This window comes from Somniosus microcephalus, chromosome 2 (genome assembly GCF_052327205.1).
Source record: "Somniosus microcephalus isolate GS21.2 chromosome 2, FLI_Smic_1.0, whole genome shotgun sequence".
Classification (NCBI taxonomy): Eukaryota; Metazoa; Chordata; class Chondrichthyes; order Squaliformes; family Somniosidae; genus Somniosus; species Somniosus microcephalus.
In genome coordinates this window covers 301,511,722-301,529,531 of record NC_140988.1, presented here as the reverse complement: position 1 = coordinate 301,529,531, position 17,810 = coordinate 301,511,722, and the positions used below count along the sequence as shown (strand labels likewise).

At 47.1% G+C, this 17,810-nt stretch overlaps 1 protein-coding gene across 1 annotated transcript in view; it reads left to right on the top strand.

Moving 5' to 3' along the window:
* The window catches only part of golph3a (golgi phosphoprotein 3a), a 176,930-nt gene that overhangs the window by 109,328 nt on the left and 49,792 nt on the right, over positions 1-17,810 (top strand). The window contains 1 exon segment of the mRNA XM_085973688.1: positions 7,276-7,390. Within this exon segment, the coding sequence (XP_085829814.1) occupies positions 7,276-7,390 (115 nt within the window).

The following is a 17,810-nucleotide window of genomic DNA, read 5'->3' as shown; positions in this document are numbered from 1 at the left end:
CGCCTTTACAGAAGGTAAGTACTGTAGAAAATATAGGGACAGAGTGATCTCCTGGAAGAATTTCGATCGCCTAGATGGGTCGGAGAGGAATTTCCCAGATTTTTTTCTCCCAAATTGGCCATTGGGTCTTTATCTGGTTTTTCGCCTCTCCCGGGAGATCACATGGGTTCGGGTGGATGCAGAGTGATAGAAGATTTGAGGTTAGGATCAGATCAGCCATGATCTTATTGAATGGTGGAGCAGGCTCGAGGGGCCGATTGGCCTACTCCTGCTCCTATTTCTTATGTTCTTATGTTCTTATCTGAATTACTTAACTTCATAGGTGTGACCACCTCCTGATACACAGAGTCCAGGTACTTCTCCCCCTCCCTGATGTGTCGCAGTGTCTGAAGCTCAGACTCCAGCTCATCAACACGGAGCTGGAGTTCCTGTAGCAGCAGACACTTGTCACAGACGTAATCACCGTGAGCCTCAATGGGGTTCACCGGCTCCCACATCTCGCAACAGTAACACATCACCTGCTCCATTCTATGTAATTAATTAAAACATTTTATTGTTAGTTAATATAATTGAATTTTTTGAAGCAGTAACAGAGAGAATAGACAAGGGTAATGTAGTAGATGTAATTTATCTAGATTTTCAAAAGGCCTTCAATAAGGTACCACATAATAGACCAATGAATAAGGTCAAGGAATGCAGAGTCGGGGACAAGTAGCAGAATGGATAGTTGGCTGGCTTCAAGACAGAAAGCAGAGAGTAGGAGTAAAAGGTAGCTGTTCAGAGTGGCAGAAGGTAGGAAGTGGTGTTCCACAAGGATCAGTGCTAGGACCACTGTTGTTCACAATTTATATTAACGATTTAGACTTTGGAATCAAAAACACAATTTCTAAATTTGCGGACGACACCAAATTTGCGGGGTGGGGGATGGGGTTAGTCAATACTGAGGAGGACTGCAACAAATTACAAGAAGACATTAATAAACTTGCAGAATGGATATATAATTGGCAAATGAAATTCAACACAGATAAATGTGAGGTATTAGATTTTGGTAAGAAAAATAGGGAGGTCACATATTACTTGGAAAATAAGAATCTAAATGGGGTAGAGGAGCAAAGGGATCTTGGAGTACAAGTACAAAAATCACAAAGTATTGACACAGGTTAACAAGGCCATAAAAAAAGCAAACCAAGCACAAGGGTTTATTTCTAGAAGGATAGAATTGAAAAGTAGTGAAGTTATGCTAAACTTGTATCGAACCTTGGTTAGATCACAGTACATAAGAACATAAGTAGTAAGAGCAGGAGTAGGCCATACGGCCCCTCGAGCCTGCTCCGCCATTCAATAAGATCATGGCTGATCATCGACCTCAACTCCACTTTCCCGCCTGATCTCCATATCCCTCGATTCACCTAGAGTCCAAAAATCTATCTATCTAGCCTTGAATATACTCAAAGACTCAGCATTCACAGCCCTTTGGGGCAGAGAATTCCAAAGATTCACAATCTTCTGAGTGAAGAAATTCCTCCTCATCTCAGTCTTAAATGATCTACCCCTTATCCTGAGACTATGCACCCTAGTCCCAGCCAGGGGAAACAACCTCTCAGCCTCTACCCTGTCAATCCCCTTCAGAATCTTGTATATTTCAATGAGATCACCTCTCATTCTTCTAAACGCCAGAGTATAGGCCCATTCTACAAAATCTCTCATCATAGGACAGCCCTCTCATCCCAGGAATAAATCTAGTGAACCTTCGCTGCACCACCTCCAAAGCAAGTATATCCTTCCTTAGATAAGGAGACCAGAACTGTGCACAGTACTCCAGGTGTGGTCTCACCAAGGCCCTGTACAATTGTAGTAAGACTTCCTTACTCCTATACTCCAACCCCCTTGCAATAAAGGCCAACATGCCATTTGCCTTCCTTATTGCTTGCTGTATCTGTATGCTAGCTTTCTGTGTTTCTTGCATGAGGACACCCAAATCTCTCTGAACACCAACATTTGAAAGTTTCTCACCATTTAAAAATATTCTGTTTTCCTATTCTTCCTACCAAAGTGAATAACCTCACATTTCCCTATATTATACTCCATCTGCTACCTTACTGCCCACTCACTATATCCCTTTGCAGATTCTTTGTATTCTCCTCGCTTACTGTCCCATCTAGCTTTGTATCATTAGCAATCTTGGATACATTATACTTGGTCCCTTCATCTAGGTCATTAATGTAGATTGTAAATAGCTGAGGCCCCAACACTGATCCTTGCGGCACCCCACTAGTTACAGCCTGGCAACCTGAAAAAGATCCGTTTATCCCTACTATCAGTTTTCTGTCCGTTAACCAATCCTCTAACAAATGCTACTATATTACGCCCAACCCCATGATACTTAATCTTGCGTAATAATCTTTTATGTGGCACCTCATCAACTGCCTTTTGGAAATCCAAATATACTACATCCACTGGTTCCCCTTTATCTACCCTGCTAGCTACATCTTCAAAAAACTCTAATAAATTTGTCAAACATGATTTCCCTTTCATAAAACCATGTTGACTCTGCCTAATCATGTTATGATTTTCTAAGTGACTTGATTCCACTTCCTTAACAATGGATTCCAGCATTTTCCCGACGACTGTTGTCAGGCTAACTGGCCTGTAGTTCCCTGTTTTTTCTCTCCCTCCTTTCTTGAACAGCGGTGTTACATTTGTGACCTTCCAATCCACTGGGACCTCTCCAGAATCTAGGGAAGTTTGGAAGATCAAAACCAATGCATCCACTATCTCTTCAGCCATCTCTTTTAGAACCCTAGGATGTAGGCCGTCAGGTCCAGGGGATTTGTCGGCTTTTAGTCCCATTAGTTTCTCTCGTACTTTTTCTCTACTTATATTAATTACATTAAGTTCCTCACCCTCATTAGACCCTTGGTTCCCCACCATTTTTGTTATGCTTTTTGTGTCTTCTACTGTGAAGACAGGTACAAAATATTTGTTTAACGTTTCTGCCATTTCCTTATTCCCCATCATAATTTCTCTTGTCTCAGCCTCTGAGGGACTACTAACGTTTACTTTTGGTACTCTTTTCCTTTTTACAAACTCTTACAATCTGTTTTTGTATTTCTTGCTAGTTTTCTCTCCTATTTTTTCCCTTTTTATCAATTTTTTGATCAACCTTTGCTGGTTTTTGAAACTCTGCCAATCCTCAGGCTTACTATTATTCTTTGCAACATTATAAGCTTCTTTCAATCTAATGCTATCCTTAACTTCTTTAGTTAGCCACGGTTGGATCACTTTTCCCGTGGAGTTTTTGTTTCTCAATGGAATATATTTTTGTTGAGAATTATGAAATATTTCTTTAAACGCTAGCCACTGCTTATCTAACGCCATACCCTTTAATCTATTTTTCCAATCTACCTTAGCTGACTCGCCCCTCATACCTATGTAATTGGCTTTATTTAAGTTTAAGACTCTAGTTTCGGACTTAGGCAAGTCACATATTATGATCACTCTGCCCCAGAGGATCCTTTACTATGAGATTGCTAATTAACCCTGTCTCATTACACAATACAAGATCTAAAATAACCTGTTCCCTGGTTGGTTCCATGACATATTGTTCTAGGAAACTGTCCCGAATGCATACCATGAACTCGTCCTCCAGGCTACCTTTGCCAATTTGATTTGTCCAGTCTATATGAAGATTAAAGTCCCCCACGATTATTGCACTACCTTTGTTGCAAGCTCCTACTATTTCTTGATTAATATTCTGTCCAACGGTATAGCTACTGTTAGGGGGCCTATATACTACTACTACCAGTGTTTCCTGCCCCATGTTATTCCTTATCTCCGCCCATACTGATTCTACTTCCGGATCTTCCGAGCCAAGATCCTTTCTCGCTATTGTCCTTATGTCATCCTTTATTATCAGGGCTACTCCCCCCTCCTTTTCCATTCTGCCTGTCTTTTCGAAACGTCAAGTACCCTGGAACATTTAGCTCCCAACCATGGCCACCTTGCAACCATGTCTCTGTAATGGCTATTAGATCAAACCCATTTGTCTCTATTTGTGCGACTAGTTCATCTATCTTGTTACGAATGCTTCATGCATTCAGATAAAGAGCCTTTAATTAAAAAAATTTTACCATTATTCCCTGCTTTGACTTTATTCTCTGCTGCACTGCTACTATTAAACTCTGTCCCTGCCTGTCACACTCTGCTTATTTTTACCCAAATCGCTACACTGCTCTATTGCCTTGACCATTCTCTTTAGATTTCTAAATTTCCCCTCACCTGACCCCTCCCCAACCCCCCTTTTTTTAGTTTAAAGCCCTATCTACAGCCCTAGTTATTCGATTTGCCAGGACGCTGGTCCCAGCCCGGTTTAAGTGGAGGCCGTTCCAACGGAACAGCTCCCTCTTTTCCCAGTACTGGTGCCAGTGCCCTATGAATTGGAAACCCCTTTTTCCCACACCACTCTTTGAGCCATGCAATTAACTCTGACCACAATTTGCATGTGGCTCAGGTAGTAATCCAGAGATTATTACCCTTGCGGTTCTGCTTATTAATTTAGACCCTAGCTCCTCAAACTCCCTCAGCAGAAGCTCATTCTTAGTTCTACTTATGTTGTTGGTTCCTACATGGACCACGACAACTGGATCCTCCCCCTCCCACTCCAAGTTCTTCTCCAGCCGCGAGGAGATATCCGTAACCCTGGCACCAGGCAGGCAACACAGCCTTCGGGACTCTCTTTCACGGCTGCAGAGAACAGTATCTATCCCCCTGACTATAATGTCCCCTACTACTACCACATTCCTTCCTTCTCCCCCCACTTGGATGGCTCCCTGTACCACAGTGCTGTGGTCAGTTTGCCCATCCTTCCTGCAGTCCTTTTCCTCATCCATACAGGTAGAAAGTACCTCATACCTGTTGGACATGGTCCAGGGCTGAGGCTCCTCCATCACTACATCCTGGGTCCCCATACCTTCCTGACTCGCAGTCACACCCTCCTGCCCCATACCACTGACAAACTCTAAAGGACTACTTAACCTAAAGGGTGTGACTGCCTCCTGGAACAAAGTGTCCAGGTAACTTTCCCCCTCCCTGATGCATCGCAATGTCTGCAGCTCGTACTCCAGCTCAACAATTCTGAGCCAAAGTTCCTCGAGTTGCAGACACTTACTGCAGATGTGGTTGCTCGGGATCACGATGCTCTCCACAGACTTCCACATACTGCAGTTATGACGCACTACCTGCCCTGCCATCTCTAACCTTGTTTTATTTATTAATTAATTAGTTAAAGATTTTATTCAATCGATATTTTAGGTTTATTGTTTGATTATTTTATTTAGTTTAAGTTATTAATTTAATAAGTACTAGCAAGTTATAGTTTCTCAGCTCTTAATTTAACCCCCTTCCCTAACTTAGGGAGCAAAAAAGAGCTGTAATACTCACCAACCAATCACCTACCTGCTCTCCTGTGACGTCACTCTTTGTTGTTGTTTTTGAATTGGAGCCTTGCGCTGCCGCTGCTTTAATTCAGGTCCGTTCCCGGGCTGCTCTTTATCCTCTCGCCGCTGCCGCTGCTCCTCCATCACTACATCCTGGGTCCCCATACCTCCAGAAATGTGAGGTTATACCTGTCAGGAAAGGAGGAACAGGCTGGGTCTCTTTTCTCTTGAAAAGAGAAGGCTGAGGGGTGACCTAATAGGGGTCTTTAAAATCATGACAGGTTTTGATAGAGTAGATACAGAGAGAGTGTTTCCACTTGTGGGGAAGAGCAAAACTAGAGGCCATCAATATAAGATAGTCACCAAGAAATCAAATAGGGAATTCAGAAGAACCTTCTTTACCCAGAGAGTGGTGAGAATGTGGAACTCGCTACCACAGGGAGTGGTTGAAGCGAATAGTAGAGATGCATTTAAGTGGCGGTTAGATAAGCATATGAGGGAAAAGGGAATAGAGGGTTATACTGATGGAGTTAGATGAGGAAAGACGGGAGGAGGCTCGAGTGGAGCATAAACGCTGGCATGGACTGGTTGGGCCGAATGGCCTGTTTCTGTGCTGTATATCCTATGTAATCCAGTGTAAACATCTAACCTAGTTATTTATATACTTGCATAACTTGTACTCATGTCGCTTGATCTTTCTTGACCTGTCTATGACAGAATTTAATTCTCTCATTATTTTAAAGAACTCAATTTAATCTCTTTGAAGTTTATGCTTTTCCAGAGTAGAAAGCCTCAGCTCTCTAAGCCAATTTTGTTGAGCATCAATCTAGTGGCCTGCTTCTGAAACTTTCCCCTCTATAGTACCCACCATGAGGGGACAAAAATAGGACACAGTAATCTAGATCAAGTCTGACAGTGAGAGAATAGCATTTATTGTTTTGTATTTAATCGTCCTGGCAATACATCCTAATGCTTCACTTGTTTTTGAAATAGCCTCGCAGTCATGGATCTTCAATGATCCATGCACTATAATACCCAGGTCCTTCTCCCATTCAGCAGTCTTGAACATGCAACCCCTCACAGTGTAAACATGCTTGTTGTTGCCCCTAGCAAGTGCATAATCCATTTACCTATATTAAAAGACATCTGCCAGATATGGGCTCATTCCCTCATCACATCTAGATCTGCCTGCAATCTATTTTTCTCAGTCTAAGATCCTTATATTCACTCACATCTTTGCCTCATTTGTGAACATGTGATTTGTCACCGCATTGTGTGGCAAACCTTTCAGTTATTTCAAATTTTTTTTCATTAAGGTGGTCCCTCTTACTCTCCTGATGGCTCAATGGGTAAAAATATTGCCTAGTGCAGTACTAAACCATATAGGCCAAGAAGGTGTAAAGTTCAATGTCTGGTCTGTGCCATGTTAGCTGATTGCTGGAATGCTACTCCAGCCTCAGTGCCTCTGTACCATAGAGTGGAAAAATCAGACAGGCATCCTGCTGCTGTTTGCTTACCAGTGACACTGCTGGGATGTGTCCATATATGGATATTTGTTGAGGCCATAATAGATTTGCCTGTGAAGCCCCTGCAATGTCATAGTCAGCCAGCAGTCAACACCTATGCTCATAAGTAAAAATTGGTCTCTCAGTGCCACAGGACAGTCATCATCTCTGGAACCATCCCCCAACATGAATCAGCATCTTCAGAAGAGAAGGGTAGAAAAACTACAAAAAAACCCCATCATTTGTGGTAGCAGATATAAATGATTAACAAGCTATGTAAAAGCTTTGGAAATTAATTAAATTTTTTTAAGCTGTTTTCCTCTTGTCTTTCTTAGGTCATCTATAAGTCGGATACTCCTACTGGAGACGTTTTGCTTGATGAAGCCTTGAAACATATTAAGGAAACACAGCCTCCAGAAGCGGTGCAAAGCTGGATTGAACTTCTTAGTGGTGAGTGAGCAAAAGAGCCCAGAATGATAGATGCAGGGAGGATGTTTCCCCTGGCTGGGGAGTCTAGAACCAGGGGTCACATTCTCAGAATAAGGGGTCGGCCATTTAGGATTGAGATGAGGAGAAATTTCTTCACTCGGAGGGTGGTGAATCTTTGGAATTCTCTACCCCAGAGGGCTGTGGAGGCTCAGTCGGTGAAGACAGAGATTGATCAATTTTGGGATATTAAGGGAATCAAGGGATATGGGGATAGTGCAGGAAAGTGGAGTTGAGGTAGAAGATCAACCATGATCTTATTGAATGGTGGAGCAGGCTCGAGGGGCCGAATGGCCTACTCCTGCTCCTATTTCTTATGTTCTTATGGTACAATGGACAAGCGCTCTAATGTAAAACAAAATTGATAGAAATGCAAACCAATCATTTCAAACATTGCACAAGATAGACAGCTAAAGTTGAATTGTTTTTAATATGTACCTTTTATTAATGCAGCAGTATTATTTTTAAAAAAACAGCAGTATTTCCATGGGTATTCTTGATTATCCGCCACAACTTCTGAAGATCGGCAGAGACTCCGGAGAAATGGGGTAAACGGCTGTTTACGCTGTCTCTGTGGAGTCTCCAAGTTACAGCGGGTGATCAGGGAACCCTTGTTGAAATTGTGCCCCTCGTTTTTGGTGATTCTATTAGAAATGTGAGAATATACCTCACTACTTTGTAATTGTTAAGAGTCAGAGTCTTCACTAAAAAGTATTTGGCAAATAATATAACTTACCAATATAAATTGTGTTTAAAAAATGTTGCAAAAAATGTAATTCAGCCAATTGTTGGCTGCAGGTTTAAGTCCGTTCTAAATAGTTAAGAACTGGTGCAAATCCTCCTCAAAAGGTCAAGCGTAAATAAGTGGTAATTACACCTCTGGTGTAAGCTCAATTGCGTAATTATTCACAGCGCCAGGTACAGATTCAAAGTTTAGGTAGCACACTAGCAATGGGAGAGCAAGATTGAATGCAAGTCCAATTTAAAGAAATGGAGACAATTCCTTTGCAGTCCATGCCTGCATGCAACAAGACCTGGACGACGTTCAGCCTTGGGCTGATAAGTGGCAGGTAACATTCGCGCCACAGAAGTGCCAGGCAATGACTATCTCCAACAAGTGAAGTCTAACCACCTCCCCATGACATTCAACGGCATTACCATCGCCGAATCCCCCACTATCAACATCCTGGGGGTCACCATTGACCAGAAACTTAACTGGACCAGCCACATAAATACTGTGGCAACAAGAGCAGGTCAGAGGCTAGGTATTCTGCAGTGAGTGTCTCACCTCCTGACTCCCCAAAGCCTTTCCATCATCTACAAGGTACAAGTCAGGAGTGTGATGGAATACTCTCCACTTGCCTGGATGAGTGCAGCTCCAACAACACTCAAGAAGCTCGACACTATCCAGGACAAAGCAGCCTGCTTGATTGGCACCCCATCCACCACCTTAAACATTCATTCCCTCCACCACCGGCGTACCGTGGCTGCAGTGTGTACCATCTACAAGATGCACAGCAGAAACTCGCCAAGGCTTCTTCGGCAGCACCTCCCAAACTCACGACCTCTTCCACCTAGAAGGACAAGGGCAGCAGGCGCATGGGAATACCACCACCTCCAAGTACCCCTCCAAGTCACACACCATCCTGACTTAGAAGTATATCAACAATCCTTCATCGTCGCTGGGTCAAAATCCTGGAACTCCCTACCCAACAGCACAGTGGGAGTACCTTCACCACATGGACTGCAGCAGTTCAAGAAGGCAGCTCATCACCGCCTTCTCAAGGGCAATTAGGGATGGGCAATAAATGCTGGCCTTGCCAGCGACGTCCATACGTCCACATCCTATAAACAAATAAAAAAATATTAAAGGGGCGTGTCACCAGTTAACCACTAATGTACCTGCATGTGCCAGCCCCATATGGCACAGTAGCTGCAGATGTCTTTGCCGCAAATGAAACAGCTCTGCATCTGCCTCTGACCCAGACCCTGAAAAGACAGTTCCCTAGCTAGGTGTGCAAGGACATGCAGAAGAGGGTGTGATCATTCAGGGAACACTGGCTCATGATCACCCTGGCAGTCTTGTTTCATGCAGTATTGCCTAAAGCATGACATACTGGGGCAGAAATTCGGGTCGGGGGCTTGCCGCGCGTGCAAGCCCCCGATCTGCACTTACCCGACGCGCCTGCCGTTCACCTCCAGGGACGCCTGGAATTCCTGTTTGAAAGAGAAGAATCCCGGGCAGCGTCTGACGTCACGCCGCCCAGGAGTGCAGCCAGCGCGAAGCCTGTAGCGCGCAGTGCAAGTGAGACACGCCCCTTGAGGTCTCAGTTTAATAGGACACGCCCCCAATGTTTCTCACAAGCTGAAAAGCATTTTTACATGCAGAGCAGCATTTCAAATAGGTTTTTGGTATTTTTATGAAGCTTTTGGTAACTTTTATAAACTTTTAAAAACGTTTACATTATTTTGAAGAATCTGAAGTAGTTTTAAACAGAATTAAAGCAATTTAAAGACTTTTAAAAGCCCTGAAAGAATTTTTTTCATTCCATTTATTTATTTAGCAACGTCGTCGTCATACGTGTCTTCACACTGTTCCCTTTGGGGAACTGTATGAAGTGGTGGAAGGATTTATGGCCGTGATTAACGCTCATTCCGTGACCGTAACCATCTTTGAACCAGCCATTAGGGTGGTTAGTCCGATGGCGGGAGGGTTTTACGGGCTCCCACAAGCTATACGAGGAGGGGGGGCCACCCACACCCACGGACGCAAATATCCCACTGGATGTCAACCCAGAATTTAGAGCCGGAGCTCCGACTCCACTTGCCGGGACTGTCTGGAGCGGGGTTCGAAACCCTACCCCGTCTGGCCCAGCGGTGGGGATCCTACCGCTACGCCAAAGACCCACTCCGATTAGCAACGTGAAATGGCTGGAATGAGCACAATTCACGGCATTAAAAGAACTCACAACTGATGATGACCTCAGCAATCTCCTCAACGAGGTGGAGGCGCAGCGCCTGCTCATCATTGGTAATGAGAAGTCAAAGGCGCCGCAAAAAGGACAGATGATAGCTTGGTCTTTCAAGTGGCAGCATAGGGCTCCAGTCACGGGGAGGGAAAAGGTGCAGGAAACGTATGGGTGTCACCTTTTGCGCAGAGTGGGCCTTTTGCGTAGCGGTAAGCATCCCCGCCGCTGGGCCAGAAGGAGTAGGGTTTCGAACCCCGCTCCAGACAGTCCCGGCAAGTGGAGTCGGAGCTCCAACTATAAATTCTGGGTGGACATCCAGCGGGATACTTGCGTCCGCGGGTGTGGGTGGCCACCCCCCTCAGATGGGTTGTGGGAGCCCGTAAAACCCTCACGCCATAGGACTAACCACCCTAATGGCTGGTATGAAGATGGTTATGGTCACGGAAGGAGCGTTAACGTGGCCAGAAATCCTTCCACCACTTCATACAGTTCCCAAAAGGGAACAGTGTGAGGATACGTACGATGATGACCTCTTGCGCAATGGACCTCCTTGGACCCTCAGTCGCAGATGCGAGGGGGCAAATCGTGCAATTGTTAAATTTTTCATTTTATTGACATGTAAAATGTTGGCCCAGTAATTCCGTTCCAAACGCGTGAGTACGGTTGGGGTACTCACGCGTCTGGCCGGAGGAAATGCCGGTTTTCAGCATGCACAGCGCATGCGGGGAAAACCGGCATTTCCTGTCCTCTGAACAAAGGGGTTCAGAGGCAGAACGCGGTCGACTACACAGGCAGCGCGTGCGCAGTAAAATTCGCCGGTTTCATTCATGCTTTCAGTGAGGTTAAGTCCTTACAACTTACACATGAAAAAAGCATGAGTACAGTTGCTCCAGAGGCTGCGGAGGAAGATATATTTTATCGTGGAGCTTCTGAAAGGCAATATTTTTGTTTGGGAAAGGGAGGAAAGTTATTTTAAGAAATGCTGAGGTAAGCTTTAAAGTTTATTTTTGTTTTTTAAAACGGGTTTTCAGTACTGTAGGTAGAAGGAGCAATTGTGGCTATGTGAATTGAATTTGCTGTGTTTATTAAATGTGAAAATGACTCCAACATTTTTAAGAAAGAAACTTTTCATCAGTAATATATTCTTTTAAGTAATTATGTATGTATGTCTGTATATATTCCTTTGCGTATATGTATGTATATATTCCTTTACTTATGTGTATGAATGTATGTATTTAATTATGACTTTCAGAGAAAGTAACTTATTGGAAAATCATAATTAAATACATACATTCATACACATAAGTAAAGGAATATATACATATACGTAAAGGAATATATACGGACATACATACATAATTACTTAAAAGAATATATTACTGATGAAAAGTTTCTTTCTTAAAAATGTTGGAAATGTTACATTACTCATTTTAGAACAGTCATTTTCACATTTAATAAACACAGCAAATTCAATTCACACAGCCACAATTGCTCCTTCTACCTACACTACTGAAAACCCGCTTAAAAAAAAAAATTAAACTTTAAAACTTACCTCATCATTTCTTAAAATAACTTTCCTCCCTTTCCCAAACAAAAATATTGCCTTTCAGAAGCTCCACGATAAAATATATCTTCCTCCGCAGCCTCTGGAGCAACTTTACACATGCTTTTTTCATGTGTAAGTTGTAAGGACTTAACCTCACTGAATCCATGAATGAAATCGACGAAGTTCACTGCGCACGCGCTGCCTGTGCAGTCGCACGCACTGTGCCTCTGAACCCCTTCGTTCAGAGGACAGGAAATGCCGGTTTTCTCCGCATGCGTTGTGCATGCTGAAAACCGGCATTTCCTCCGGCCAGACGCGTGAGTACCCCGACCGTACTCACGCGTTTGGAACGGAATTACTGGGCCACTGTGATTGAGGTGCTTCTGAAGAACTATCCAGCACAATGCAATTCTGGCCTCTTGCGCATCCCCGATTTTGTTTGTTTCACTATTGGTGACTGTTCCTTCAGCTGTCTAGGCCCTAAACTCTGGAATTCCCTCCCTAAACCTCTCTGCCTTTCTCTCCTCCTTTTAAGACGCTCCTTAAATCCTACCTCTTTGATCAAGCTTTTGGTTATCTGTCCTAATATCTCCTTATGTGGCTCGGTCTCAAATTTTGTTTGGTAATGCTCCTGTGAAGCCCCTTGCAATGTTTTACTGCATTAAAGGTGCTATATAAATACAAGTTGTTGTCAGGCAGTCATGTATTGTAATGACACCATCAAGGGTTTGCTGCTGGGAAAAGGAGCTTCCACCAGTACATCTGTCAGAGTGAGCGAATGTCACCTCTCTATTCAGACAGGGGTGCTGGTTGGAGGTCATGGAGCACCTCTTAGGTAGCCTGGCATTCCTCCATTGGTCCTCTTCTTCCAAACATCAGCTTGGAGGGATTCCCACTGGGAAGCCCTTGGTACCAGTAAAGGGGGCTGGGAGAGAAAACAAAGGCTCAAGAGAGCAGTAAAAAAAAAACAGAAATGACCCCAAATCACTTATCTTTTAAAAAAACTGTCAACTTTAATTTATCTCCTGCCTGAACTCTCTGCCCCAGTATCCCTGCACAATAATTTCCTGAGCATGCATTGAACTTGGCGTCAGTACCCCTGTACAATAATTTCCTAAGCGTGCATTGAACTTGCCATGTGGTATGCTGGTCAATTGAGCAGATGGTTTCTGCATCATATTGTATATTGAAATGAATCGTCTACATGCTTGAGAGCTTCCAACGCATGACCCAGGTTGGACTGGAAATTGGGGAATCAGGCAGAACTGGTTTCCACCTAATTTTGCCTGAACATCATCTCACCTGTTTAAACGGGGTATAATAATACACTGTGTCCTTTATGCATGATTATCCCTATTAAAATTAAGTTATCTCTTATGATAGTTCTTGCTACTGGTGACAAAAACAGTTGCTGGGCTTTTCCAATCCCTTTTCCCACTCCCCCAAACCTAAAGCCTACATGGGAGAGAGATATAGCAGAAACTTTTGCTGTTGCAAAATAGGAAATCTTGTTTTTTTTTATCCAGAGCTATTTTCCTTTCAGAGCAGAATTTCTATAACCAGCTCCCCAAAATAATAAAAATGCAGCATCTTGCAAATTAGAACTGGAGGCTATGTGTTTTTGAAGTGCTTTCCTTCCTCCATCACTGCTTTTGTTTGTGGATAAGAATTAAGTGACTTGACTTTTTTTTTTTGCACTGTGCTCTGCACTTTGCAGTTGTGTCCACACGGTGTCAGTATAACCCAGCTATTATGACTAGCAGAAGATGTTCAGATGGAGATCTTGGCCTACAAATTCAGTATAGCCACTTTTGGGGCGGTAAAGTCGGGCGGCCGCTAAAGTTTGCGCCCGCCGGAAAGTGGAGGCCACTTCGTCGATATTCAGTAGCTTTGGCCAAGGAGTTTGCTCGAGCGCTAAAACTGGCGTTGCACGGCTATCTTTAGGCGCTAAGCCGGCGGTGCAGACTGATACCGCCGAGGCTGGGCGCAGCGCAGGTGCGGTCATGTTTTGATTGACAGCAGACACCCTGGCGCCGGCCAGCTCTTAAAGGGGGAAGGGTCGACTTGGTCTGCTGCCACGCCCTGGATACTGCAGCCCTCCAGCTAGGCCTAAACACTGCTGCTGGAGAGAAATAGCGCCAGGAAGGATGCAGAGGGCCCGTGAGCGAGCGCAGCGCTTCTCTGCCCATGATTTAAAGGTGCTGGTTAGGGCTTTGGAGAAGAGAAGCCATATCTTGTTCCCGGACAGTGGCAAGAAGCCTCCCAAGAGGGTGTACAGGAGAGCCTGGAGGGAAATCGCCCAGAGCGTCACAGCCAACAGCGATGTCCCCAGGACTGGTGTCCAATGCCGGAAAAAGTTTAACGACCTCACTCGGATTGTCAGGGTGAGTACCCTTTCCAGTGTCCTTCTCATCCTTGCATGTGGACCTCACATTATGGGCAAAGGGACCTCAAAGGCCTAATGGCCAGCCCTCATCCAGCAGCTATGGCACTGGCATGAACATCAATTGCACTTTCTGCACTTTACACACTGGCCAAGCTATTCGACCATGGGAGGCAGTGCACACAACAACAGGGCACCACACTGGCCAAGCTATTCGACCATGGGAGGCAGTGCACACAACAACAGGGCACCACACTGTACTTAGAGGCCGTCCTTTCTCTTGCAGGCCAAGCTGGCCCAGAATCTGAAGAGCCGGACTGTCACCGGGGGAGGCCCTGCCCAGTTCCAGCAGCTCAGTGACCTGGAGGAGCGCGTGGGTCGAGTCATGGGTGCCCGGGTGATTGGCCCCGTTGCAATTGGAGATGCCGACCCTGTGCTGGGCCCCAATGGTAAGGACATGACCGTTTGGACCTCTCTCGTTCCCCTTGCGCTTCAGATCTACATCCTTTGCCACTGTCCGACCAATGCGCAGAATGCCACCACTCATGCCTCCCTCGCTGACGCCCTGTCCTCACTCTAAAGCTACTCTTGTGCCTTCCTGCTTTCAGCTGGTGAGGAGGAGGTCCCTGAAGCTGTGAGTGTCAGTCCCTCAGAAGAGGAGGACGAGGAGGAGCAAGAGGAAGGCGGCACATCGGGGGAACCCTCATCCGTGCCAGGGGATGGCAATGGAGGGGACACGTCTTCCCTGGAGGAGAGCCAGGGGGAAGTGTTGCAGGGGAGTGTAGCTCCTGTGCCCAGTGGCGTCCAGCCACGCGGGAAGGGTCGGGCAGCTCGGCTGCCTTCTCCCCAGAGGGGGGAAGTGTTGCAGGGGAGTGTAGCTCCTGTGCCCAGTGGCGTCCAGCCACGTGGGAAGGGTCGGGCAGCTCGGCGGCCTTCTCCCCAGAGGGGGGAAGTGTTGCAGGGGAGTGTAGTTGCTGGGCCCAGTGGCGTGCAGCCACGCGGGAAGGGTCGGCCAGCTCGGCGGCCTTCTCCCCAGAGGGAGAGTCCGGCCTCCAGTCCGGAGACGGTCCTCGCCCAGGAGGTGCGCCTCCTTGATCAAATGTCCGCGGACTCGGATCGTCGGCACACCGAGTTCATGGGGGTTGTGGCACGGTTGCCTGAGGCCATTGAGTCCCTGGCTCATAGTGTGTCCGATTTCGGGGCCTCACAGGCCAGGGGTTTCGAACAACTCGCGGCAGCACAGGCCAGGGGTCTCGAACAATTCGGGGCATCACAGGACGCGAGTCGGGCACAATTCGGGGCATCACAGGACGCGAGTCGGGCCGAATTCGGGGCATCACAGGACGCGAGTCGGGCCGAATTCAGGGCAGCACAGGACGCGAGTCGGGACGACTTCAGGGCAGCACAGGCAGCGAGTGGACAGTTGATCAGTGGTGCCGTGCAGTCACTGGCTGGTCTGATGCGGGCACAGACCAGGGCAGTACGGGCACTCACTGCTGCCACACTCGCTGTGTCACGCATGCATCGCCAGGGCACCCGCCGCGCTGCTGCAGCACAGCGGTCTGGCCTTCACCAGATTGCTGCGCTTGCTGCAGTGCCAGCCCGGCCGAGTGCCAGTGTCTCTGGCGACCAGCGAGCGCCTGGCATCAGCCAGCTTGCCCCCATTGCTGCAGCTGCCACTCCCCCAGCAAAGCTGCGACGAGCTGCTGGAGAGACTGATGCTGCCCAGCTGCAGCAGTCAGCAGCCGGCCCCTCGAGGGCCAGAGCTCGTCTAGGCCGACCCCCAAGGGCATCTGCCGTCACGCAATGTGCCCCTCAGGAGCCTTCCCCCAGCCTTGCAACACCCACAGGGCCCAGGTTGAGGCGGAGCAGCAGGTCGGCCAGGGGCCGGAAAAGGCTGGACAAGGACTCGCCCTCTCGGCACACAAAGTAGAGTGTGTTGGCAAATGTTTTTTTATATGGGGGTGCTTGTGCTGTCTATGGGGGGGGTTCTTTTGGTAAGGCCGAGGATGAAGGCAAATGTTTTTTTATATGGGGGTGCTTGTGCTGTCTATGGGGGGGGTTCTTTTGGTAAGGCCGAGGATGAAGGCCATTTGGATGGACAAGTTTTGTTATTCCTCCCCAGGTTGTGGGAGTGAGATATGTTTTTGACTGTTTTTTGGGGGTGTTGTGTGTTTTTGGGTTTCATGTGGGAAGGGCCCTGAGTTTGTTCAATAAAGCTTTTTCTTTATTCAGCTTGTCCATGTGTGATGTTTCAAGTGGTTGTTGCGTTAACCGGCTGAGGGCTTGCGGAGCGGCTGCATTCATGTGCCTTCATTGCCACAAGCCATTCCCTGACAGGGGGCCTAGAAGTGTCATTCAATAAGCCGCCGACGGACGGCCCTTGGACCTTGTGGCTCCCTCCTGGGCTGGTACTCCTCCTCCTCCTCCTCCTCCTCATGGTCCTCCTGCTCGTCCTCCTGAGGTGGTGGTCCAACGTGAGGTGGCAGTGCCTGAGTCCTGCGGATAGCCAGGTTGTGCAGCATGCAGCAAACGACGACGAACTGGGAGACTCTATCCGGCGAATACTGCAGAGATCCGCCGGAGCGATCCAGGCAGCGGAACCGTTGCTTGAGGACGCCAATCGTTTGCTCTATGATGTTCCTTGTGGCTTGATGGCTTTCGTTGTATGCCTCCTCAGCAGGGGTCCTGGGCGCGCGGAGCGGGGTCATGAGCCATGTACACAAAGGATAGCCTTTGTCCCCGATAAGCCATCCTCTTGGGGGAGGCTGTGCCTGGAACATGTCAGCCACAGTAGTCTGGCGCAGGATAAATGCATCGTGGCTGCTGCCTGGAAAGCGGGCATTGACAGCTTGGATGCGCTGCCTGTGGTCACACACCAGCTGTACATTGAGGGAATGGTAGCCCTTCCGGTTGCGGTAATCCTCGGCATTGTCGATAGGTGCCCGCAAAGCCACATGCGTGCAGTCAATGGCGCCCTGCACCATGGGGAAGTCGGCGATCCTCGCAAATCCGACTGCACGCTGCTCCTGCCTCTCTAGGGTCATGGGGAAGGAGATGAATTGGTGTCTCCTTGTGAAAAGGGCATCGGTGACCTGCCGGATGCAGCGATGCACGGCGAACTGGGAGATGTTAGCTATGTCCCCAGCAGCGGCTTGGAAGGAGCCGCTTGCATAAAAGTTCAGAGCCACCGTGACCTTCACTTCCACCGACAGAGACGTCCTGGACATCAGCTGTGGACGCAGATCTCTGTGAAGCAGCTGGCAGATCTCTGCAACCACCTCCCTTCTGAAGCGCAGCCTCTTAACACACTGCGCGGCAGTCATGGTGAGATAGGACACCTGCTGCCGGTATTCCCTGAGTGGGTAAGGCCTACGTTGCCGACGCCTGATGGCCCCTCTGCGTCTAGGCATGGCTGCCCCTCTCACACAGCATCTGCGAGCCCTTCGCACATAATGCTGGAACTGAGGGTTGGAACCCCATGCA